The 27,371-nt window shown below is 38.1% G+C and overlaps 1 protein-coding gene across 1 annotated transcript in view; it reads right to left on the reverse strand.

Annotated features, from left to right (window-relative positions):
• Positions 1–27,371, reverse strand: part of IFI16 (interferon gamma inducible protein 16) — a gene marked incomplete at its 3' end in the record, with an annotated part of 45,173 nt that overhangs the window by 16,778 nt on the left and 1,024 nt on the right. Inside the window, 6 exon segments of the mRNA NM_001131692.1 lie at positions 5,659–5,826; positions 17,807–17,995; positions 19,692–20,114; positions 21,618–21,785; positions 22,335–22,450; positions 23,376–23,660. Coding sequence (NP_001125164.1) covers positions 5,659–5,826; positions 17,807–17,995; positions 19,692–20,114; positions 21,618–21,785; positions 22,335–22,450; positions 23,376–23,652 — 1,341 coding nt within the window. The 5' untranslated portion in view covers positions 23,653–23,660.

Raw genomic sequence — 27,371 nt, forward strand, 5'->3', positions numbered from 1 at the left:
ATATAGACACTCGCCTATAAAATATATTTCTCTGGTCTTTAAATAGATTGAAAAAAGGGCTATAAAACCTGCTTGTTGATTATGGCTTCGAACACCCAATCCTATAGGCCTCTTATGCACCTTATTATGGCCTGAAGCATCTGGATTATGAAAACAAATGCAAAATTCAACACTACGTATATGAATATTTATGGATATATGGCAGAATTTTAATATATACTGTCCCATACTGGAAGAAACATATTTGCATGATGACCAAAGTTTTTTAGTTGACTAAAGCTAGATATGAATCCTTACTCTAACACTAATTATTTTTATTAGCCTGAATGGTATTTTTAACCTCTTTGTATCTCATGAATCTCATATGTGAAATGAGATAAAAATTGTATCTTTCTGGAGATACAATGATGAACATATGGCATAATTTTGTAACAAACACAGTTCTTACAGACCAGCATCCAATAAATGCTCAATAAGCAGAAAAATATTTTCATTGTTATTTTATGTTCTGTACATTTTTTTTTTAATGTCTGCCCTATTTAAAGATATTTAATGCTTTATGTTGACCCAGTTGTAGGGAGCTCCTGATTGAGGAGGTATAGGAAGATTACCAAAAAAGCCTCTTTATTCCCTTCTACAATGTGGTAGCCTAATATCACTGATAAAACTGTCTTGAGTGATTTCCTTTTCAAAATAAGTTGAAACAAATATTCTCATTATTTCAGCAGAATTTGGATGCCTAAAATCGTAGATTTGGTTGAGTAATATTTTAATATAGTAGCGGATTGTTTTTCTCATAGTAATTAATCCCTGCCACAATACCAGATCACGATTCAGGCCATTATGTGATCTATGCTTTAGAGGAGTTGTGACTTAAAGTCATGCTTCTGTCTTCTTCAGGTTTTGAATCCAAAAGCACAATGAACGCATATCATACACAAAATCTTTGGGAGAAACCATGATGAGTAAGGACAAGGCTTTCCTGCTCAGCTGGTGAATCTTAGAGTGAGTGGTGAGACAACCTTTGGGCTGGTCACCAAAGCAGAAGTAATGCACTGTTTTATGAAGCATCGGCGGCCATGGAGACACGTGCCTCTTTCTAGAATCCCTGTCCTAGGGTTTTTAGGCACAGCGTAATGATTCCTATGGCTGCAGAAACTGCTGTATCACATATTTAGGCAATTGGGAACTTTGGAACTGTCATTAACTTTCTTTCAAGTCATCATGCATCAGAAAACTGACTGTCCTGAGATGTCCAATTTTGTCCTTGAAATAGCAGAGATCAGAGCGGCTAATGACTTTACTAGGCACAGCCTCTGTCTATCCACCTGAAGCAAGATGGCAAACAGGCATGGTAGGTAGCTCTATATGACATATAAAACTCGTAGAAAGTATACAATTTTGGAATTTACCAGTCAAATAGGACAATAACAACAACAAAACAACATGAAAAATTGAGAACTCTGTACATGGGAGGCCTGTCTTCAGCTGGTACACATGGACGAGTGATTAGAAAACAGTGTGGTCACAGTGCAGTTGGCACCTAGATGAGACACTAGCTTGGAAAATTGTCATCTAGTTTTTCTTTTGACTTACACTGAAGATACAGCATCTGATTATTGGGTGCAGATGAACACAGGGGTCTTAACGTGGCAATGTAAAACACAGGATGATACAGAGACTTACACCACTTAATTTTTCATTAGGAGCCTTGCAGAAACTAGATTATGAAAACAAACCCAAACAAAAACAATGTCTAATTTTAAATATATGTAAATATATGAGACAGTTCAACATCTATATTCTGACTTTGGAAGCAGTATGTGACCATTAAATGCTCAAGCTTTAGAGTTCATTAAGGCTGGATTTGAACCTTGGCTCTAACACTAAAAATCATTATTAGCAAGGGTAAAGTTTTAACCTCTAAGATCCCTGGTGTTTAGAAATGTGAAATGTGACTAACAATAACATCATCTGGGTGATGTAAGGAAGAATGAATAAGAAAAAGTACATAAAGTGCACATAATTTACATTTAGCACACTCACTGTCTTTGTGAATTTTGAGAAATATTTTAAAACTCTATTTTGGTTGTCTCTTACGTAAAATGAGGCTGAGAATAGCATGAATCATGACTGTTATGAGGAAAGAATGCAATAATATACATAAAGAATACAGGTTTTAAAACCAGCACCTAGTAAGTGCTTACAAAGTAGAAATACGATTTATGTTACTGTTATTACACCGTCTCTGCAGGGATTTGTATGTGTGCTCTGATTAACTGCTATTTCATATTCTGTTTACCTTGTTGACAGAAACCCTAGATCGAGTTGGTATGAGAAGTTTTTATTAAAGAAACTTCTCTATTCATTTCTGCCACTTATTCACAAGAATACCTTGGAGTATTATCTTCTCAAATTCATTCAAGTAAAACAGTCTCATAACCAGAGTAGAATTTAGATGAGAAAAAGATAATCTTTGGTTGAATAATGTTTTAAATCACTATGTAATTTTTTTTCTCAGAGTAATTATCTCCCCTCCCATCCCTGCTCCTGATTCATGTCAATTTGTGTTTCTTGCTTTAGGTGTACAGAACAGAAAAAAAAATCAACGATAAGAATAGGCTGCTTGTTTTAAATCTCAATGAATATAGAACTTATACCATAGAGAAAATCTTTGGGAAACCCTATGATCAGTGGAACAAGACTATACTCATCTGGGGAGTCACCAGAAAAGTAGTTAGACAGACACTGTATTTACAGACGACAGTGGACACCCAAGAATAAATGGCTGCGTAGTGTGTTTAGGTGCATGAGGCCATGAAGGCATACAATCCTCCTGGGATTCCTGTGATCCGGGGAAGTTCACACACAGCACAATCATTTGTACAGCTGTAGCAAGGGTTGTGATTCATATTTTAGCAGGTGGGACTTAGAAATTCTCACATAATCCTTTCGAAGAAATATGAGTGATAAAAGCATAGTTGTTTGGAAATGCCACTTAAGTCATTGAAAAGGCACAAAGAAAATGGATCTTAGGTTGCAATGACTGAGCAAGGGCTCCTTCCACAGCCACCTGTGCCAAGATGGCAAAAAGGCACAGGTTCTGTTCTTCAAATAACACCTGCATAAACTATGGAGGGAAATACAGCTTTTTGAAGCTAACTAAAAATTACAACAATGAAAACAAACCAAAAAAAATCAAAATAGAGAATCTTTAAATATAGGAAGCTTCTCTTCCAGGATGTGTACATGGTTGCTGGAGGTATCTGCCGCTGGGTCACAATACAGCTTGGGACTTGGGTAAGAAACAACTGTAAAAAATAATGATTTAATCCTTTTGCTTTTCCTCCAAGTTTCCTGCCCCTTCACCACAGGTACAGGCTTCTGAACCCTCAGTGCAGGTGATTACAAGGGTCATATCACTGCTAAGCAAAAGGTAATCTGGAATAAGAATTGATGCACATAGCATGAACTGACTTTTCCCCTCTTGTATTCTGTTCCTCTGGGGTAGACGCTACCTACCATCTGAGCTTATGGTATAGAAAAGGAGAAAATTACTCCCACACTCCAATTGTTTAAATGCTATTAGGAAAAGTAAAGGGAGCTAGGAAAGCTCACAAAGGGAGGACCAGAGAGAACCAACTATGGGAGGATCTCATCTAATCTGAAACATGGGTGCCAGTGAGGACTTGCTCTAGGAAGGGATTTAGGCTGGGGCCTGTGGAGAGTTGGGTTAGAGAACAGACTGGAGAAAGTGATCCCAGCAAAGGAAGCAATCTATATGTCAAAGCTTCTGTTTGGAAAAGACCATGGATAGTTTAAGATAAAACCTGGAATGTGGTCATGAACGAAGTGAAAGGATGAAAGGTAACTGGAATAAAGATAATGAACATATTCTTGCATTCATCTTCCTCCATCTGGCTACTTTCCCACAATCTCTCTCCACATCTGGATCAACAAAAGACAGTAATTCTCTTGAGTCAGGAAGCACTTCATGAACACATACCTTGTAAATATCAAAAGACACAGACTAGTAGGGTCTCAATGAATATACTTAATTAATAGTGAGAAATTTAATCACATAAATTTTACTTGATTAAATTACTCTTTCTCTTTTCTGCAGCTCTTCAGCCTCCAGGAAACCCAGCCTTATGTTGCTTTAGATGTTTCGATCAACACTTTGCTAGAAAGATTCTTTAAAATCCACAATTCCAGATGCAGAATTCTGCTGTTTTGTAGTCTGCATCAGCCAGCTAGAATCCTTCAAGGTTCTCAAATGTATTTAGAAATATTGAAGAACTTACCTTGGCATTACCAAGTAAGTGATTTTTTAAAAATACTCTTTACCAAGGGCAAGGAAGTATAACTTCCTTTATTTTCACTATTTTTAACCTTTTTTGTTATCTATTAATATTAGTTTAATTTCCATAGTTCTACCACTTCTGTCATTCAGATATTTAATACAGAAAATGCACTCTGTTAGAGAGGCGAATGAAAAGATTCTACTTCTGGAGAGTGGTTTACTTATTAGAACACACTCTAATCACCACTGGCCACATTTGTTATCAGAAGGTTTGCAAAGCGTGGGCTATGTAACTGTTATGCAACTAATAAATAAATTACTGACATGGCATATATAAACTCCTAATCTAAAGCCATATATAATTATTAATTTTTCATGTTTTAGGTTTAAATAAGACTGGATATGAATCATGACTCTAACTTTATTTGAAAGCTTGAGGAAGATTTTTAACCTTTCTGTACCTCTATTTTCTTCTCTGTGAATTGGGGCAGAATTAGCATCCTCCTAACGGTTATGAAGAAAGAATGAGATAATCTACATCAGGAACAACATGTAAGAACCAACATCTAGTTAAGTGCTCAAAAGGTAGAAATATAATTATTGTCATTGTTGTTCCATGTTCTAGGCTGAATTTGTAGGTTTGCTCTGGTCTACAAATATAACCTGAGCTATGCTGACCCTGTTAAGGAAAACCTCAGATGAAGGAAGTATGGGGAACACGTTATAAAGTAAGTCTCTCTGTTCACTTCTATGAAATTAGTAATTTAATCTCATTGACAGGAGACCCTGTGAAAGCAAAGAATGGGAGGACTCACCAGTTCCAGTATCTTGTATCAGCAAGAACTTGCCAGAGGAAAACATTTAAGTTGGCATGTAAAATTTGAGAAGATTCTCACCAGTGATGATATAGGAGAAACAGATACCCATCAAGAAAATAGCATGTGTCAAAAAATGTAATGGGGGTAGGAACTTGGAACTATGAAAATAAAATCAGAAATATTACTAATAAGCAAAGGGGAAATGGGTAAAAGAAACTGGAACCTAGGATCTGAACGCATTGTTGTTTTTGTCTCTGTTTGTCTGGCCACTCTCTCTTACCCTCTCTACAACTGGAGCAATACAAGATAGTAATCCTCTTAAAGTTAGAAATCATTATATAAATGAATGCCTTTTAGATAGTAAAGATTATAATGTGGTGCTATCTCACTGTATGAATTCAATAAATGATTGAGTGACATAATTTCATACCAAGATTGTACATACACAGAGATTACAGCAGTAGCTCTTTCAACAGTCTAATGATCCCTGTAAATTATGGTGGGGAGACATGAGGCATGGGACCCAGGAAATTGTACCTTGGTGAAGAAACTGCTGGATGGAGTTGTTGGTGGCATCTGAGGAGTCCAAAGATGGCTCTCAGGGAAGGTTGTGCCGGCCTCTGAAGGATTTGGAAGCTGACTCTGTTCCTGGGGTAGCTTCATGCTCTTGGGGTCGTTGTTTCTTGGGTTTGTTTTTTTCTTTATCTGAAAGTATTCATTTTCTGTTTAATGGTTTTCAATATTAGAGGAAGCACAATATCTTTTCATTTGTGAGAATACCATCCTTTATTAGATTCTAATAGGTCTTATTACTTCCAGACATGGTCTCTCTCTAATGTATCCCTCTAGGCAATTGTCAGAATATGTTTTTGCTAAAATGTGAAATGATCAAGTACTCTTCTTCCTAAAATCTTTCAATATCTACTTACTGATGTTTTTACATTGGAGACTCCATTTCTGTCTTTATGACAAAAGCCAGCTTGTTGGAGGGCTGCTTTTTACCTGTCTTGCATCATTTTCCTATACCTTTCTACATATACCAATGTTATACAGAGCTCACTATGCTGTTTCACACCTCAACATTTGCATATGACATTTTCTCTCCCTAGAAATCTTTCCAATATTTGTCTTTATCTTGCTAAGAGCAATAGGACCTATTGCACATTGATTTCCCATAATGTACAAGGCAATGGAATAAGAAATGTTTTTCCATTATCTCATTTAATTTTTAAACTAATCTTATGAGAAATATTTAAGTTATTTTTCCCAATATCAGGAAACTAATGTGCCAGATGTAGACCAAGTCTATCCTACTCCGAAGCCCTTGCTTTTGGCCACTGCATTATATTGGTTCCCCACCCTCCTAATTTCTTCAAATATTTTATTATTTACCACGAGTTTTATATCCTTTTGAAGCCTATGAGGAATGTCATTCTCCTAATATAACTTAATAGGCTTTTCTATTTAAATGTGAGTAGAATATTCAAAATGGCACGTTTGAAAAAAAGCAGATTGCTGCTGCAGGCTCGAGGAGACAGCCGAAAAACTGTGAGTGCCCAAAGTGTGAAAGTGTGAAAGGGGATCATCCACCCCTGAACATACAACCTCACTGGGGAACCTGAAAGTCTGGATCACAAGTGAAGGATTTGACCTTACCTGGAGCTGAGGTGAATTTAGAGAGCTGAGTGAAATACAGGGGTAGAGGAAGCAGCGGGAAGAGCCCTGTGGGCTCTCTCAGTCCCCAGGGAAGCCATTTCTGACTCACAAACGTCCTTCAAGAGGGCTGCCAGTGGAATTGGGGAAAGACCACAGGGAGAAGAAAACTTCCAGCTGAGGTTTTGACTGAACACAAAATTTCCTGGACAGAACCCAGGGGAGGGGGTGATCTGGGAGTGCAGACACCAGGACAGAAGCCACAGCAGGCAGGAGGCTTGAACTCTGAAAGCCCCGCTTGCTTTCTCAGCAGGGAGGCTGGTAGGAAGTTCTCAGCTCTGCTCACTTGCTGCCTGGAAATAAACTCAGTGCTGTTGGTGGGTGCATGGTGGGAGTGAGACTGGCCTTTCAGGCTGTGTGGGAACTGGATGAGGCCTGTAACTGCCAGCTTTCTCCAACTTGCCTGGCAACCTGCATGATACAGCAGAGGCAGCCTTAATTCCCTTGGGAATATACCTCCATTGGCTTGAGAATCACACCCCATCCCCCACAGCAGCATCAGCTTTCCCTGTCCAAGGGGAATCTGAGCTCAGACACACCTAACCCTGCCCCCACCTGATGGTCTTTCTCTTCCTGCCCTGGTAGCCAGAAGACAAACGACATAATCTCTTGGGAGCTCTGTGGCCGCCCCCCCCCCAACCCACCACCTGAGAAACTCAAATCTTATTTCAAGTGACCCTAGGGCAAGCTTGTATCCTCCCTATACTACTGCAGCTGATGCTCTCTTAAAAGCTCCACCTCCTGGCTGGAGGACAACCAACACAAAATTATCCCAATAAACAAAATTAAAACCAAGGGCCCTCACGGAGTCCACTTCATTGCCCTGCCACCTCCACTGGAGCAGGTACTGATATCCATGGATGAGAGACCTGAAGACGAACCACATCACAGGACTCTTTGCAGACACTACCCAGTACCAGCCTGGAGCCTGGAGCACAGTAGCCCTGCTGGGTGGTGACAATCACTGTAGTTCAGCTCTCAGGAAGCCCCATCTTTTGGACAACGGGAAGAGCACCACATCAAGGGAACACCCTGTGGGACAAAAAAAATCCTAACAGCAGCCCTTAAGTCCCAGATGTTTCCTCTGACATAGTGTACCCAGATGAGAAGGAGGAAGAAAAACAATTCTGGTAATATCTCAAAACAACGTTCTTTAACACTCCCAAAAGATCACACTACCTTACCAGCAATGGATCCAACCCAAGAAGAAATCTCTGAATTGCCAGAAAAGAATTCAGAAGGTGGATTATTAAACTACCCAAGGAGGCACCACAGAAAGGTGAATACCAACTTAAAGAAATTTTAAAAATGTTACAGGATATGAATGGAAAAATCTCCAAAAAAATAGAGAGCATAAAAAAAAAAAATCACAGCTTCTGGAAATGAAGGACACACTTGGAGAAATGCAAAACACACTGGAAAGTCTTAGCAATAGAATCAAACAAGTAGAAGAAAGAACTTCAGAGCTTGAAGACAAGGCTTGTGAATTAACTCAATCTGACAAAGATGATGAAAAAAGAATTAAAAATGAACAAAGCTGCTGGGCACGGTGGCTCATGCCTGTAATCCCAGCACTTTGGGAGGCTGAGGCAGGTGGATCACCTGAGGTCAGGAGTTCGAGACCAGCCTGGCCAACGTAGTGAAACCCTGTCTCTACTAAAAATACAAAAAATTAGCTGGGCATGGTGGCAGGCAGCTGTAATCCCAGCTACTTGGGAGGCTAAGCCAGGAGAATTGCTTGAACCTGGGAGGTGGAGGTTGCAGTGTTCTGAGATCGCTCCATTGCACTCCAGCCTGGGCAACAAGAGCTAAAGTGCATCTCAAAAAAAAAAAAAAAAAAGAACAAAGCCTCCAAGAAGTTTGGGATTATGTTAAACAACCAAACCTAAGAATAACTGGTGTTCCCGAGGAAGAAGAGAAATCTAAAAGTTCGAAAAACATATTTGAGGGATTAATTGAGGAAAACTTCCCTGGCTTTCCTAGAGATCTAGACATCCAAATACAAGAAGCTCAAAGAATACCCGGGGAATACACTGCAAAAAGATCATCGCCTAGGCACATAGTCACCAGGCTATCTAAAGTCAAGACGAAGAAAAGACTCTTAAGAGCTGTGAAGCAAAGTATCAGGTAATTTATAAAGGAACCTATCAGATTAAAAGCAGATTTCTCAACAGAAATCCTACAAGCTAGAAAGGTTTGGAGTACTATCTTTAGCCTCCTTAAAACAATTATCAGCCAAGAATGTGTATCCAGTGAAACTAAGCTTCATAATCAAAGAAAGATAAAGTCTCTTTCAGACAAACAAATGCTGAGAGAATTAGCCACTACCAAGCCAGCATTACAAGAACTGCTAAAAAGAGCTCTAAATCTTGAAATGAATCCTTGAAATACACCAAAATAGAACATAAAACATTTAAAGCATAAATCTCATAGGACTTATAAAACAATAACACAGTAATAAAAAAGTAAGGTATTTAGGCAGCAAATGGCATGATGAATAAAATAGTACCTCACATCTCAATACTAACATTGAATGTTAGTGGAGCCAAAATGCTCCACTTAAAACATACAGAACAGCAAAATGAATAAGAATTCACCAACCAAGTGTCTACTGTCTTTAAGAGACTCATCTAACACATAAGACCTCACATAAAACATAAGGTTTCATATAAACATAAGGTAAATGGGTAGAAAAAGATATTCTATGCAAATGGACACCAAAAGGGAGCAGGAGTAGCTATTCTTACATCAGACAAAACAAACTTTAAAGCAACAGCAGTGAAAAAAAACAAAAAGGGACATTATATAATGCTAAAAGAACTAGTCCCATAGGAAAATGTCACAATCCTAACACTGGAGCTCCCAAATTTATAAACCAAATACTACTGAACCTAAAAAATAAGACAGATGGCAACACAATAATACTGGTCGACTTCAATACTCCACTGAAAGCACTAGACAGGTCATCAAGACAGAAAGTCAACAAACAAAAATTTTTGGACTTAAACTATACCCTACAGCAAATGGACTTAACAGATATTTACAGAACATTCTACCCAACAACTGCAGAATATACATTCTTTTCATCAGCACATGGAACATTCTCCAAGATAGGTTATATGATAGGCCACAAAACAAGTCTCAAAAATTAAAAAAAAATTGAAATTATATCAAGTACTCTCTCAGACTACGGTGGAATAAAATTGGAACTCAACTGTAAGGAACCTTAAACCCATGCAATACATGGAAATTAAATAACCTGCTCCTGTATGATCATTGAGTCAATAATGAAATAAAAATGGAAACTAAAAAATTCTTTGAAATGAATGATAATAGAGACACAACCTATAAAACCTCTGAGATACAACAAAGGTGATGCTAAGAAGAAAGTTCATAGCATTAAATGCCTACATCAAAAAGTCCGAAAGAGTACAAATAGATAATCTAGGGTCACACCTCACGGAACCAGACAAACAAGAACAAACCAAACATGAATGCAGCAGAAGAAAAGAAATAACAAAGATCAAAGCAGAACTAAATGAAATTGTGACAGACAAAGAACAACACAAAAGATGAATGAAACATAAAGCTGGTTCTTTGAAAAAACTAAATAAAATTGATAGACCATTAGTGAAATTAACAAAGAAAAGAAGAGAAAAGATGAAAATAAGTTCAATTAAAAACAAAATGATAAATAGTACAACTGATATCACACAAATACAAAAAATCATGCAATGCAACTATGAACATCTTTATGTGCATCAAGTAGAAAACCTGAAAATACACAACCCTCCTGCGTAAACCAGGAAGATATAGAAACTCTGAACAGAGTGATAATAAGCAGTGATATTGAAATGGTAATAAAAAATAATTTCCAATAAAGAAAAGCCCAGGACCAGATGGAATCACAGCTAAATTCTGACATTCAAAGAAGAATTGGTACCAGTTCTACTGACATTATTTCACAAGATAAAGAGAGAATCCTCCCTAAATCATTCTATGAAGCCAGTATCACCCTAATACCAAAACCAGGAAAGGACATAACAACAACAACAAAAAAACTACAGACCAATATCCCTGATGAACATAGATGCAAAAATCTTCAACAAAATACTAGCTAACAGAATCCAACAGCAAGTCAAGATAATGCACCATGATCAAGTTGGTTTCATACCAGGGATGCAGGGATGGTTTAACATACACAAGTCTATAAATGTGATATACCACACAAATAGAATTAAAAACAAAAATCACCGGATCATCTACGTAGACGCAAAAAAAAAAAAGCATTTGACAAAATCCAGCATCACTTTACGATTAAAACCCTCAGCAATACTGGCATAGAAGTGATATACCTTAAGGTAATAAAAGCCATCTATGACAAACGCACAGCCAACATTGTACTGGACAGGGAAAAATTGAAAGCATTCCCCCTAAGCACTGGAACAAGACAAGGATGCCTACTTTCACCACTTCTATTCAACATAGTACTGGAAGTCCTAGCCAGAGCAATCAGACAAAAGAAATAAAGGAAATCCAAATCGGTAAAGAGGAAGTCAAACTGTCGCTGTTTGCTGATGATATGATTGTATACCTAGAAAACTCTAAATACTCATTCAAAAAGCTCCTAGAATTGGTAAATGAATTCAGCAAAGTTTCAAGCAAAGTTTCAGGATACAAAATTAAAGCATGAAAATCAGTAGCTCTGCTATACACCACCAGCAACCAAGCTAAGAATGAAATCAAGAACTCAACCACTTTCACAATAGCTGCAAATAACAAAATAAATAAAATACAACACTTAGGAATATACCTAACCAAGAAGGTGAAAGACCTCTCAAGGAAAACTAAAAACACTGCTGAAAGAAATCATAGATGATGCAAACAAATGGAAACACATCCTATGCTCAGGGATGGGTAGAATCAATATTGTGAAAATGACCATATTGGCCAGGCATGGTGGCTCACACCTGTAATCCTAGCACTTTGGGAGGCCAAGCCAGGTGGATCACCTGAGGTCAGGAGTTTGAGACCAGCCTGGCCAACATGGTGAAACCCCATCTCTACTAAAGATACAAAAATTAGCCAGGTGTGGTGGCAAGCACCTGTAATCCCAGCTACTCGAGAGGCTGAGGCAGGAGAATCGCTTGAACCCGGGAGACGGACGTTGCAGTGAGCCAAGATCATGCCATTGCACTCCAGGCCTGGGAGACAAGAGCGAGACTTCGTCTCAAAAAAGCAAGAAAGAAAGAAAGAAAACGACCATACTGCCAAAAGCAATCTACAAATTCAATGCAATTCCCATCCAAATACCACCATCATTCTTCACAGAACTAGAAAAAAAAATCCTAAAATTCACATGGAACCAAAACACAGCCCACATAGCCAAGGCAAAACTAAGGAAAAAGAACAAAAGGAAGAAATCAGGAAGCATCATATTATCTGACTTCAAACTATACTATAAGGCCATAGTCACCAAAACAGCATGGTTCTGGGTATAAAAATAGGCATATAGACCAATGGAACAGAATAGAGGACCCAAAAATAAACCCAAATGTTTACAGCCAACTGATCTTTGACAAAGCAAACAAAAACATAAAGTGGGGAAAGGACGTCCTATTCAACAAATGGTGCTGGGATAATTGGCAAGCTACAGGTAGAAGAATGAAACTGGATCCTCATCTCTCACCTTATACAAAAATCAACTCAAGATGGATCAAGAACTTAAATCTAAGACCAGAAACCATAAAGATTCTAGAAGATAACATCGGAAAAACCCTTCTAGACAGTGGCTTAGGCAAAGACCAGGACTAAGAACCCAAAAGCAAATGCAACAAAAACAAAGATGAATAGATGGAACTTAATTAAGCTAAAAAGCTTCTGCACAGCAAGGGAAACAATCAGTAAACAGACAACCCACAGAGCGGGAGAAAATATTCACAAACTATGCATCTGACAAAGGACTAGTATCCAGAATCTATGAGGAACTCAAACAAATCAGCAAGAAAAAAACAAATATAAAAAATTAAAATGAGTCTATAAAAGTTTTACTTTATGGTCAGACAGTAAAATTGGATAAATAATGTCTACAATATTTTATTAAAATTAAATTTAACATTAATAGCACATTAATATAAAGGTAAAATTTAATTTATTTAGTATAAAATTATACAAAAAATAGTCAAATATAAAATGGTGTTTATTTTTTTTAAGTCCCGAGGGTGGCCGGGTAAGTCACAACGCCCCGCATCCCCAAGGCCATAGCACGCAGCGGTGGTGAAGGCCACAGGAAGGCCAAGGCTTCAAGAGGGGACAGGGCCGCAGCATCCCTTGGGCGGCGCTGAGCAGGAATGGAGCGGGAGGTGTCACCATGGGGCTTCAAGCCCCAGGATACACAACAAAAATTATATACTTATTTTCCACTTTCTTTTCCCTCAGAACTAAAAGTCTTTTAGCACAGGTATCACCCCTAGAATTTCCAGTACACCAGCACCAGCCTGAAAACCATGTTCTTATTAAAAGATAAAAAAAGATTAAAAAAAAAAACTCGAGCCTGGGAAGGACCTTATTTTATGTGTTAACCACTGAGACTGCCGTCCGCATAGCCGAGAAAGAATGTACCCATCATATTCGAGTCAAGAAAACATCTTTTTCGTTAGAATTATGGGTTACTGTACTAAGATTAAGCCCTACTAAGTTAAAGTTAAAGAAAGTTTCATTTTAATATATCTTTTACATATTTTTTCTTTTTTTCTTTCGTTATTAGCTCCTTTGTTATAAATATAACTAAGTCTAACTCACCTTAGACCATTGTCTTTAATGCTTGTTTTCTCATACTTTGTGGAAATAAAAAAAGATTAATGACAGCTAGCCTTTTCACACAAATATTTATGTCCCGGCCCTCTAATTGACACAGTTACCCATAGCACTCATCGTTGTGATCACCTGCAGCCCAGGCATCGATTTTCTGCTCCTACAGCCTGGCAACCTTGTAGTAAATGGGACTACATCCTTTAAACTACTCAAGAGCAAAGTTAGACTTCCACAAAAAAGGTTTGTGCAGATCTAAAATCCTTCATCTATTTCACTAAAAGGACTACCCCTTCTAACTGTCAGCCCTTATCAATGTAACCCTGTCCTTCTCTTTATCACCACCTCCACCTTAACTAACTCTAGACCCGCCCTTAGTCGCTTCGATGGCATGGGGATTGACATAAATGAAAAAGACCCCCTAGGTGTTTTTAAAATACACATTATTCCCCCATCTTCCCCTTCTTCAGTAGCCTCGGTTCTAGATCCCACACCAGTTGCTCCTACATCTAATGATAAAACTAGGTTGTCTATTGTAAAAATAAGAGATCTAAGACAGACCTTAGCCATCAAGACAAAATATCAAGATGCAAATGCCTGGCTGGAATGAATTAAATATTCCCTTCGCACTTTAAATAAAAATTATTATCATGCTTGTACGCATGGTAGACCAGAGGTCCAGATTACCCCTTTCCACTCGGATGGTCTCCTCATTGACCAGAAATGGACGTATTGTGGCTCTCTTGCAAAATCCCACGGTTTAGGATAATCCATCATGCGGAGCTCTCTATCTGTTATTTCCTGAAATTCAATACCCTAGGGGTCTGCCCGCGAGGGCAGTCCGGCTTCCACCTCTGAATGCCAAGTTTACTTTGTGCCTGTCATGGCAAGAGGAAAATTTCGTGTTCCTTAGAAGCATAAAAGGATGCAAGGAGCTCAAGCCTTTCCAAGAGATTGCCCATCAGTCCACGCTTAGCCATCCCCAAGCAAACGTATGGTGATACTGTAGAGGACTTTTACTAGACACTCTGCTGAATAATTGGAGCAGTACTTATGCTCTAATCCAATTGGCTATCCCCTTCACCCTGGCATTTCACCAACCTAAAAAAAAAAAGGTAAAAACAAGACACTGCAGGCCAAAGGAAACTCCTCATGAGTCCCTTAATCCTTAGGTTTACATAAATGCTATTAAGGTCCTATGAGAAGTGCCAAATAAGTTTAAAGCATAAAATCAAATAGCTGCAGAATTTAAATCCATGTTGTTCTGGTAAGTATAATTTTTTTTTTAAGTAGACTAAATAAACTATATCTACTATAATCAGCAACGATTCATAAATAACACTGAGGACGCCATGAAAGAGAAAGCTAAGCAATTAGAACCTACCAGCCAGATGGTCAAGAAAAATAAAATAGCTTTAAATATAATATTAGCAAAAAAAGAAGATATTTGTGTCATAATTAAAACTCAATGTTATACCTTTATTCCTAATAATACTGCCCCTGATAGAACTATAACAAAAGTGCTACAAGGATTAACAGCCTTATCCGATAAACTTGCCAAAAATTCTAAAATAAAGAACTCTTTTTCTAAAATAATAAAACATTGGTTCAGTGGATAAAAAAAAATTTAACTTCAATTCTCACCTCGTTTGCTCTTGTTATTGGTGTACTTATTCTTGTAGGCGTTGTATTATTCCCTGCCTTTGAAATTTTATACAAAAACTTATCTCTGTCACTCTTGCAAAGTTAACTCCTAATTCTCCTCCACCCTATTCTGAAAAATTACTTCTCTTAAAAGGACAAAAAAAAATTAAGTCAAAACATATTAAACAAGTTTAAAGAAGAATTATGAAATAAGAGGGGAAATTGTAAAAAGTAGAGGTTCCTCTTCAAAAACTTTCCTCCCCATCTAATTAGAAATAAATAGTAACTTCCCTTAAAAGCAAAATTTATTCAAATACCTGTACAAACATTCTTAAATATCTGCTAGCCATAATAAAAAATCAATATACTTTATGTTCTTAGCTCCCACAATTTAGCCTAAATATTTGCCCTAACATGCTTATACTGATCCAAACAAGCATTAGGTCATAGCCTGTTCCTCTTCCTTATTTAAAGGTGTTTTTACCTTTCTCAACATTCCACAAGTTACTTCCTCCTTCCTTTGTTCTCCTATGCCTTTGCCTCTTTTAAAAAGTTCTAAGTTGCTAGCCAGTCTGGACAAATACAGAATGTGAGGTCCTGTCCCAGCCAATGGAAACCGAACGCAGCAGGAGGGTGGACGCCTCAGATTATAAATGAGCCTGTCTCCTTTGTTCCGTATACTCTTGTGGCAAAACTGCTGGCGAGTGTACCCTTTCTACAAAAAGTATAAAAATGGCCTTGCTGAAAAAATTAAATTTATATTCAAATGCTATTTATTTATAGCACCAGGGAACAAGCATTGCAAATACAAATAATCCCATCAAAAAGGTGGCTCACGCCTGTAATCCCAGCACTTTGAGAGGCCGAGGCGGGCGGATCACGAGGTCAGGAGATTGAGACCATCCTGGCTAACACGGTGAAACCCCGTCTCTACTAAAAATACAAAAAATTAGCCGGGCGCGGTGGCGGGCGCCTGTAGTCCCAGCTACTCGGGAGTCTGAGGCAGCAGAATGGTGTGAACCCGGGAGGCGGAGCTTGCAGTGAGCCGAGATCGTGCCACTGCCCTCCCGCCTGGGCAAAAGAGCGAGACTCCGTCTCAAAAAAAAAAAAAAAAAAAAAGTGGGCTAAGGGCTAAGGACATGAAAAGACAATTCTCAAAAGAAGATATGTAAATGGCCAACAAGCATAAGGAAAAACGCTCAACATCACTAGTGATCAGGGAAATGCAAATCAAAACCACAAAATGATGCCACATTACTCGTGCAAGAATGGCCATAATCAAAAAATTTAAAAAAATAGACGCTGGCATTGATGTGGTGAAAAGGGAACACTTCTACGCCGCTGGTGGGAATGTAAAATAGTAGAACCACTATAGTAAACAGTGTATAGATTCCTTAAAGAACTAAAAAGCAGATCTACCATTTATCCAGTAATCCCACTACTGGGTATCTACCCAGAGGAAAAGAAGCCAGTATACAAAAAAAGATCATTGCACATGCATGTTTACAGCAGCACAATTCACAACTGCAAAAATATGGAACCAGACCAAATGCCCATCAGTAAACAAATGGATAAAGAAATGGGGTATGTATACACCGTGGAATACTATTACTCATCCATAAAAAGGAACAAACTAACTGCATTCACAGCAACCCGCATGGAATTGGAGACCATTATTCTAAGTGAAGTAACTCAGGAGAGGAAAACCAAACATTGCATGTTCTCACTCATAAGTGGGAGGTAAGCTATGAGGACACAAAGGCATAAGAATGATACAGTGGACTTTGGGGACTCAGGGGAAAGAGTGGGAGGGGGGTGAGGGATAAAATACTACATACAATCTGGGTACCGTGTACACTGCTTGGACGATGGGTGCATCAAAAAGTCAGAAATCACCACTAAAGAACTTACTCCTGTAACGAAGCACCACCTGTTTCCCAAAAACTTACTAAAATAAAAAATAATTTAAAACATTCAAAATGGCAACAGTGTAAAATCATGTACTGTAAGGAAACTTAACAGGTGAATATTTGAATTCAAATTAACAAACTGGAGAGCTTCCTCTGTATAAAACTTTGTCAGTGGGACATAATTTTGATCACTGCAAATAATTTTAATTTTCAAATTAGGTATTTTTATGGATGACTAAATACACACATGTGTATTTTAATGTTACAAACTAGAAAGTATCACACACACACATGACGTTTCCTAATTCACAAATGGAGAACATGTAATTTTAAATCCCAACCCTACAATCACTTAAAAGTTTATATAAAATTCAGAGTTTAATTTTTTTGATAAAGTTCAGATTTTTCTTTTTAAAATTGTATCCTTTCATATCATTCCATCCAGAAAAAAAATAATTAAAAAAAGTAAATGTGAGTACAAGGAGAATATCTGTTTTCTCATGCCTCCTGCTGAACTCTGTAAAAAAACCTACAAACTTGTTTTTGCCAAAACTTAAAGCAAATCATTTTCACTTTGGAAAACTAATATTTGCCTATTTAATTCTTACCTGGATAAAACTATGCATTTCTGAAATCAGTGTTGACATCTGGTTCTTTTTTCTAAGTCGAAAGCAGTAAAGTTGGAGCTTATCTCCTTCTTCACAGGGGATGTTGTGACATTGTCCTGTCCCCACTACATCCATTTTTCCTCTATCATCCTGAATTTTGTAGATCGTGGTCTTCTGATTTACTGTTTTCTGTAACAGAAAATTAATATTCTGTTCCTGAGAATGTAATTAATAACAACCACATATAGGCTAAAATCCCTTCTAAGAGAGTTAAACAAGATGCACGACAGCAACTCCTAGTTACAGATATGCATATATCTTAGGCCAGATCTTTGCAGAAAGCCGTCCCTCAATATCCTTTTTGTTTAAGTCTTTCATATCTGAGGTATTTCTATGACAGTTCTAGAACAATGAGTTTTCTTCCAAATTTCTACTGCTTTCATCTACATGGCAGCTATGCTTCCCAAAGCACCTTGATACAGAGGAAGCTGAAATCTCTGATAGCCTTTCTGGGTCTCTGGCCCCATGCAAAAAGAATGGATATCTGCTACAACTATTTATTCAGTGAATTATGAGGAATCTGTAAGAAAAAGCAAGCTTCTGGTAACTTTCTAATTACTTTTTCTACTTTCTGCATTTACTGAGTCTCTTCCAATATTTGTACCCCCTCCTGAAACGAAGTCCTTGAGCTCAAACATTCCAGCTTTTTGCTCATTACTCATCATCCTAGAATTGAGTTTATAAGAATCATCTCTTTAAGAGTGTGTATATAGGCCGTGTGCAATGGCTCATGCCTGTAATCCCAGCACTTTGGGAGGCCGAGGTGGGCAAATCACGAGGTCAGGAGACCAAGACCATCCTGGCTAACATAGTGAAACCCTGTGTCTACTAAAAATACAAAAAATTAGCCAGATGTGGTGGCACATGCCTGTAGTCCCAGCTACTTGGGAGTCTGAGGCAGGAAAATCGCTTGAACCCAGGAGGCGAAGGTTGCGGTGAGCCGAGATCACGCCACTGCACTCCAACCTGGGTGACAGAGTGAGACTCCGTCTCAAAAAAAAAAAAAAAAAGCGTGTGTACAGAAAGTAACGCAGGTTAAATGAGCTGTTCTAGGAAACAAATATAATGGGTAGTGCAGTATTGATCAGATAAGAAATTGCTTGAATCAATAGCAGAGGATAGATGCTTTTTTTGGGGGTGGAATGTCTCATGCTAACTGATTTTATGAATTTGGACAGGAACATATCAGGAAAAGCACTCTGTGCTCTATTTTTTTTTTGGTTATTTATATATAAATGACAAATTTAGATTACCTGATTTTCCAAGTATCATCCAAATTCATATTTCCCAATTGTTCTGTTTCTTTATGATGAATTAGTTTCATTTGGTCAGAACATTGTCCTACCTACTTTCTGCATTTGTTTTCCAGCCATGAGTAGTCAATTTATTTCTTATTCTGACTGTCACAACCAGAACTCAAGCCTCAGAGGACTTCATTCAAAATAAAAATACTGTGATTTTTATGACAGTAGAGATAATAATCAAAGGGATAAACTTAGTATTATGTGTGTATGGATGCAGACCTCACACTGTCCTTGATCACTTAGCATAGATAATAACAACTGATAAAGTCTTAAGGTTTCTCAGTGAACATTATTGTAAAGACTAAAGTTTAATGCTCTGGGAAGGAGAACTTGGGAAAGAAACATTAACAGGTCCCCTAATCCCAGTCTTATCTTCAGAGAAGTCTTTATCCACCTGTCATTAGTCTTCAGAGTCCTGGATTCTAATATCCAGTTTATAGGCAAAGCTTCATCTCACACATCAAGGCTTTTAATTTCAGGTGTTGGTGGAAAAATGAAACAAAAGAATTTTGAAGACTTACCTTATGTAGCGTAAATACCCCATATACAATATTTCCTGAAGCTTGTTTGTGAAGAATATCAATCTTCAGAGTTTCCTTTGCTCTGTTGATGATTTTATTTGGAACCTCAAACTTTTGGTTAGGACCAGCTTCAGATACAGTAGATTCTTCGTTGACCTCTAGGAGACTATCATATTCCAAATAATCTGATATGATGATGATTTTCTTTCCATTGAATTTCTCCTTCAAGCTGGTGTTTAAAACTTTCACATGGAAGAACTGTGTCTGTGTAGCCACTGTAGCATGAAACATTATTTTTTTCTCCATTTCTGGGGTCTCATATTCAAATGGCTTTGTTGTACTCAGTACCTTCACTATCACTGGGCCTTTTTGGAGAACACTTCTTCTGGGAGTTGCCTGACATTTGGCCACTGTTTTCGGGTTCTGTGTATGATAGCACAGGAGAACAAAGAAAAATGTCTAATTGAGAAATACAGAACTGCTATTCAGTGACCTCAGTATAACACAGGACCCCAAAACTTGCACAGATGTTTAGAGCTGGAGTCAGGATAGAGAGGGATTGCTAGCCAGGGCAGAAGATATCTTAAACTGGTATAATAACAAGATGAAGTAACAGAGGAGACCATATAGTGAAAAGACGACCTTTCTGTAAACAGAATCATCCTTAAGAAATAAACCATAAGAGCAACATAAGACCAGTGGATACTGAAAGCCAGTGTCATGAAGTAACTTAATAAATTTTAGGGCCAGCTGTGGTGGCTCACACCTGTAATCTCAGCACTTTGGAAGGCCGAGGCAGGTGGATCACCTGAGGTCAGGAGTTTGAGACCAGCCTGGCCAACATGGTGAAACCCTGGCACTACTAAAAGTACAAAAGTTAGCTGAGTGTAGTGGCAGAAGCTTGTAATCCCAGCTACCTGGGAGGCTGAGGCAGGAGAATCACTTGAACTCAGGAGGTGGAGGATGCAGTGAGCTGAGATTATGCCACGGCACTTCAGCCTGGGTGACAGAGCAAGACTCTGTCTCAACAACAACAACAACAACAACAAATAAATAAATAAATAAATAAATAAATAAATTTTAGAATGAAATAATTTCTTATACTATTTCTCTTACCAGCTTAAAGTGCCAGAGCCTAAAAACAGACAAAGTTAAATGACATTTAAAATGAAAAATGGTGCCCACCACAAACTATAGACACAAAGAGTGTTCAGTTATCACCAGTGTAGACAGGGCAATTTTAAGAGCACATCTCATAGTGTTCCTACCCAAGATTCAGTCAGCTTATGGCAGGTGAGAACACATGTAGGATAAACCCCTCAGAATGCCATCATCTCAGTAGGTTCAGGCTGGAGACACTCTACAGAGTGTCATTCCCACCACCATAGCCTTTCTCAGTGTCAGGGCTCTAGCAGGTAGCATGCTAACAGAAACCTGGGGCTCAGAGTGGGTTTTCTTTAACATCTTTACTCTTTAACATCTCAGTCTCCTTGAATTGCAGTAGAACAGTTTTAATGCAGGGGATGTTGTTTAATCTATAAGAAAAAGAGCTGAGGGTATGGATAACCTCATTCACAAACTAGCAGGTGCTGGAGAGGTCTGACATGGAATACTATAGTGAACCAAGAGAAGAGGTATGAAGGACATGGGAGCAGTAGACAGTGAGCTCACAGCTGACAGTTCTGTACTGCATAGCTCTCTCTCCCTTCCCCAAACAACACAGAACAGAAAACTTCCTGCAGTCAGAGATAATGTCAAGTTCATCAAGTATCCCTGTGGAAGCAAAAGATCAAAATGTAGTGGTTTCACAATACACACATTTGATTAACTAGCAAATGATTGATGCAATTTTTAAGTAACAGGTGAAATCAGTCCTTTACTTTGGGTTGAAAAAAACAAAGCAAAACAGGACCAGGAAGAGTGTACCTCAGTTGAGGAAGTGTTGGGTGGAGCTGACGATGAGGTCTTGGGAGATGGGGAACGGCCCATGGCTGTGGACATGCCGGCTCCTGCAGGACAGGGAGGCTGAGTCTGCTCCTTGGACACCTTACTCCCTTTGGGTCCAGACTTTTCTTTGGTTGTTTTTTTTCTTTTCTGCAAGTGGTTTGATTTTCCTGTTATTCGTTTTCAGTGCCAAATGAAGTAGAGCACATTTTCATTATTGGAGAGTAGTTTTATTATTCCCAAGAAGATGTTTCTTGGAAACTTGAGAGGTTGCTGCCCATCTCTGGCCAGTTTAAGAGATGGGCATAGATGGTTTCATTAAACAAAGAAAGAGGAGAATGTTATACACATTATTTCTCTAATTATTTCTGTTATGGGATGTGCTAACTTGGGATTAGAAAAACTAGGTTTTTATACACATGGACAAAGTATTTACTTACCTGATTCTCACGTTGACACTCCACTCTACTAGAATGAAGGTATCACATTTATGTTATATATATTTACATTATGTTTACTCATGTGTTTGGTGCATTGCTTTGATCATCAATAAGATGATCAATTATCATACAATTTGGTAAATCTGAAACTTGATGGGAAACATGAAGAAATAACTGCCTGCTGGAGAGATTGAGTGGAAGAGCTGTAGCAGAGCTTCCTCTGTGGGACTTGAAGCCTGCTCCTCTTCCTGAAGCTTACCTGAGCTCCAGGAGTTGCCTCTGCTCCTTCAGTTTTGACAGTGCTGCTTGTGGAGGGTGCAGGTGAAGCAGCATCCACTTCCTTCTTCCTCTTTCTTGATGGGGCTAGTCCTTTTGCTGGAATAGATTCAATTTTATTCACAACCAATGCAGAAAAAAGGAAGACATATAAACGATCTCCGACAGCTGAAGCAGTTTCAATACAATCTGCTCTCAGTTCCTGCTTGAGGGTTCAGCTGTGCTTTAGTCTACCTCTACTGCATTAGCCCAGCCTGGCCTTAAGGAGACCAGCAGTCACAAGACAGGAACAAGCACTGACTCATGATCCTCAGCACTTTCCTCACTCCTCCCCTGTGAACTGAGCACATGCTTCCTGTTCTCTGAACTCCATGTGCTTCAGTTAACCCTTTCCCAATGCGGTTCTCCGATAATTTTGTTTTAAAAACTAATGTTTTCATGATGCAGACTGCTAGGTCACATTCCCCAGGTAAGCTATTCAAATTATAGAAACCAGCCAAAGGTTTCCATGAGGAAGGATACACTGATTTTGGACTTAGACTTTTTTAAATCCTTTTTTTTAACTTGATATAACAAGAGGGGAGATCACACTTCTGAGAGGCAGGCTCACATGTAAGTAATGCATTTTTTTAAATTATAAAGGGTAGTGATGGGTTAAATAGTCTCAATAGAACAGATACATTAATTGGCTAAATGTACATATCTTGAATGTAAACAATTTTTATGATTTTATTATTATATAATCTTTCTAATGTACTGAAAGTCTCAGTCCCCCTTCAACTCCCTGTCACTTTTGTTTTTTCACTGATCCCAAATATACATTCTGAAATACGTCAATCTACACTAGTAATGGAATGCACTAAGTTGTCAACTTGTTGGCCTCTGAAGTACCAACATTGTCTCAGCTGTTGAATCACAAACTGAGGAAAACGCATCTCAAGTATGGCCGAGGTGGGGCTCTAATCAATGTTGGGGAGGGTTTGGGGATGGTTGCAGGGAGTGGGTGTTCCCTCTTCCCAATTACCTTTTAACTTTTCTTTTTTAAGAGTTTCAGCCAGGTCTTCAAGTGTTGGTATATCTTTGAAAATTTGTATTAGTTTGCCCAAACCAGCATCACCTCGGAACTTTTCTTCCATCAAGTCAGCAATCTGAATTTTGTCATACTCTTCTCTCATTTTTAAATTAAGTTTTAAATCGTTGCTCAGTAAGGACTTAACCATTCTAAAATGATAATCATTGATGACCTCTAATCCTTTTAGTAGAACAATGTTCTTGTATTTTTTTTCCATCTTTACAGACATAAGTGAGCCTACAAGAGAAAATGGTATACAGTGTTACACATGTATACAGACAATTTAAAAGATGTATGCCTATGTGAGTGAGTGACCCATATGAAAGAGTTGTTCATGAATATGTGTGATAAAGAAGGACTTAACAACCAAATGTGTTACTGTAGAAATTGAGTGAACAACTGCTGTGTTAGGAATGTCTAAGAAATTATTCCCATTGAATGAGAATAGTTGAGTTGGGTCCAGTTGTTAGAGGGAGGTCTGAGAACAAGCAATTGCCTCAGTGTTAAGAGTATGAGCTCTGCAGTGTCAAAGCCCTTGGTTCCTCTTCTTATCCTTTACTGGGGCTGGAGCCTATCCCCCAAATCCTGCCTGTTGTTTCTTAAATCTTCCCACACCTAGTATGACTGGAGTGGCCTAGGTGTAAATGGGCTGCAGCCTCCCACCTTATATGAATAACTTTCTGCTACAGCGCTACAGTTTCATGCTAGGGCACCGACACTATTCTCCTTGACTCTTCCCTAGTTGGCTCTCATTAGCATCCTCCCTTCTTTGGTGCTAGATAGACCATGGCTTCTGTTCTCTGTACCCATAAAACCATCACTTTGCTGAAAATCTGCATGCTTTCTAGTGCAGCATCACAGTATTTATTCACTGAAATGATTTTATTGGTTCTTTTATTTTTCTTCTTTCAGACTTGATTTGTCTAATTATTTCTTTTCACACAACCAGTTTTCTCTCGATAAGCCACATTTATATTCCACTGAAATCCTTCAATATTTCTCCTTTTTCTTCCCCAAAATTCCTTGCTTCTTATGCTATCTCAGAAAGTGTTGAATAAGCTGCATCTTTTTTACTTCTAGTACTTTTGTATTCCTTGTATCTATGCTTCACAAAGATGCCAGACAGCTTGTGTCTTCATGCCTCATGACTTTGCTAGTTCCTTCTTATTGCCTGGAAAGCCATTCCCACATTTCTTTCTTTGACTACTTCACATACAACCTTAAGACTTAACTGAGGCTTTATCTCCTGGTAGATTTCAGAGTCTCCTTATGGACAGAGTGTCACTACTCTTGACCTCTTAATACCTGTATGCTTCCATGATGACAGTGCAAGGTATGGATTCCAAAACTTTTAAATTAATGAATTTTTTAATTTTAGGAATGATGTCTTTGTGTATAACCAAGATATCTAAATTTCAGGGGCTATTAATTGGGCCAGGCGCAGTGGCTCACACCTGTAATTCCAGCATGTTGGGAGGCCGAGGCGGTCGGATCACGAGGTCCGGAGAACAAAAGCATCCTGGCTAACACGGTGAGACCTGGTTTCCACTAAAAATACCAAAAATTAGCCAGGTGTAGTGGCAAGCGCCTGCAGTCCCAGCTACTCGGGAGGCGGAGGCAGGAGAATCGCTTGAACCCAGGAGATGGAGGTTGCAGTGAGCGGAGATCGTGCCACCACACTCCAGCCTGGGTGACAGAGTGAGACTCTGTCAAAAAAAAAAAAAAAAAAAAAATGCTTCCTTCTTACGAGAACATGAGGATCCTTGGACTGAAAAGGTCCAGAGAATGAAGGGAAAATCTATACAAAAACACATTATAGTGAAACTGAAGAATATAATAAACAAAAATACTCTGTAAGCCTTCGGTAATGAGGAATAGATCACCTACAAAGATTCAAGAATCAAATTGAAAGTGAATCTCTATATCAAAACTGCCTGAAGCAGGACAATGGAGTTATTTTTATATAATGCTGGTCCAAAGTTCCATATCAATTGCAAAACCAAAAAAAAAATTTCAGTGGAAAGTTTTGACTTATTTTGTGAGTGTGCTAGAAACAATAAGTTCGTCTTCAAACTTTCCTGTTCTTTCGTGTTCTGTAAACAACCCTTCCCTCCTTTGCCGCCCCAGACTTGCCTTCCCGCCTAATTGGTAAGGGACAGTCTCTTCCTTCCCGCCTAATTAGCCCTATAGAATTTAAAGCAGTAGCCAATTCGGTCAGCTTAGACTGTGCATTGTGACTGACGCAGGCAGCACCCTTCTATAGAAGCAAATATGCTTTGCTGAGAAATTTCCTGTTTAAGTGCTGGTTTTTCTTTGTGGCACTGAGCACTTGTTTCCAACAAGTGTGACAGCACAATTTATTTGCAAAATAAAACCAGATTTGGGATGACAGTAGGCTATGTATAATCTTTATTTCACTGAAATGCGAACATTCACATGTTTTGTTTTGCAATATTAGTGCTTTTGATTTTGGAGTAATTATTTATATCCCAATGGAGTTTCTAGTAAGACACTATTTAGAATATATACACTAAATAGCCTTTCTGAAGCCTCCAGATTCTTAACTTCAAAATATATCTAGCTCCACAGCACAGAAGAGGTGCTTTCATCTTGTCTTAAGAGAAAATATAATTTTACATTTAGAATTTTAATTTAGGCAAAATGATATTTAAATAGAAGAGTCTCAAAAATTATTTTGTGATACTCAGGGCCTCAGTCTTTTTGCAAGACAAAGACTCATACCACAAGAAAACATCTATTGAAAATAATATTTAATAAGAAAACATTGAATAAAATTAAAAATTCTGCCAGCCAAAAGATAAGAAGAGTGAAAAATAAACTTTTTTAGGTGTTCCTAATGCCTTAAAAAGAAAGCCCTGATCAAAGATAAGAGAAACAGAAATTACAACAGCATGGTAAAGGGAGGGAAGAAAAAGAACATGACAATTCACTAAAGCAATTGTCTTAGATAGTGAGATGATATAGAAGTGTCATAAATTGAAGTAAAGACAGAAGATTGTTAATTACCAGCATATACCTAAAAGGTCTGACCTGTTAAGTGACAACTTTCATCAAATTTGATTTAAGAAATCTGAATATATGTTGTTAACAAAAGGTGAAAAAAATTGTTAAAAATTATCTTGCAAAGAATAACTAAAGAAAGCCAGTTTATCTATGTTTGTGTAACTTTAAATATACCTTAAGCCCAAAAGTAACTTTAGATACCACATAATGATGAAAGGTTCAACTCCTAGAAAATTGTTTTAGTTATGAATTATCAAATTTATCTAATGATATTATTTATTATTTTATAGTGCTTCATGGTACTATAATTAGTATATATTTCTCTTCATATACACACATGTATAGACATCACTACACACATATATTTATATGTGTGTACCTGTTTGTATACATGATTATATATACATATATTTGTGTGTGAATGTATATTACATATACACATAATATGTATGTGATTGTGAGAGCACTACAAAGAAAAAAAATTTTTTTTTTTTGAGACAGAGTCTTGCTGTGTCGCCCAGGCTGGAGTGTAGTGGCACAATCTCGGCTCACTGCAACCTCTGCCTCCCGGTTCAAGTGATTCTCCTGCCTCAGTCTCCTGAGTAGCTGGGATTACAGGCACACATGATCATACCCGACTAATTATTGTATTTTTAATAGAGACAGGGTTTCGCTATGCTGGCCAGGCTGGTCTAGAACTCCTGACCTCAAGTGATCGGCTCGCCTTGGTCTCCCAAAGTACTGGGATTATAGGCATGAACCTCTGTGCCCGGCCAAAAAAGCAAACTTTATAATAGGAGATTTCAGTTTATGTTTCAATTACTAAATGAACAAGGTGAAAAAATCTGTAATGATATAATGAATTTGAACAATGTAATTAACAACATTTATCTAATAAAATTCTGAAATCAACATTTAAGAATC

This window comes from Pongo abelii, chromosome 1 (genome assembly GCF_028885655.2).
Source record: "Pongo abelii isolate AG06213 chromosome 1, NHGRI_mPonAbe1-v2.0_pri, whole genome shotgun sequence".
NCBI lineage: Eukaryota > Metazoa > Chordata > Mammalia > Primates > Hominidae > Pongo > Pongo abelii.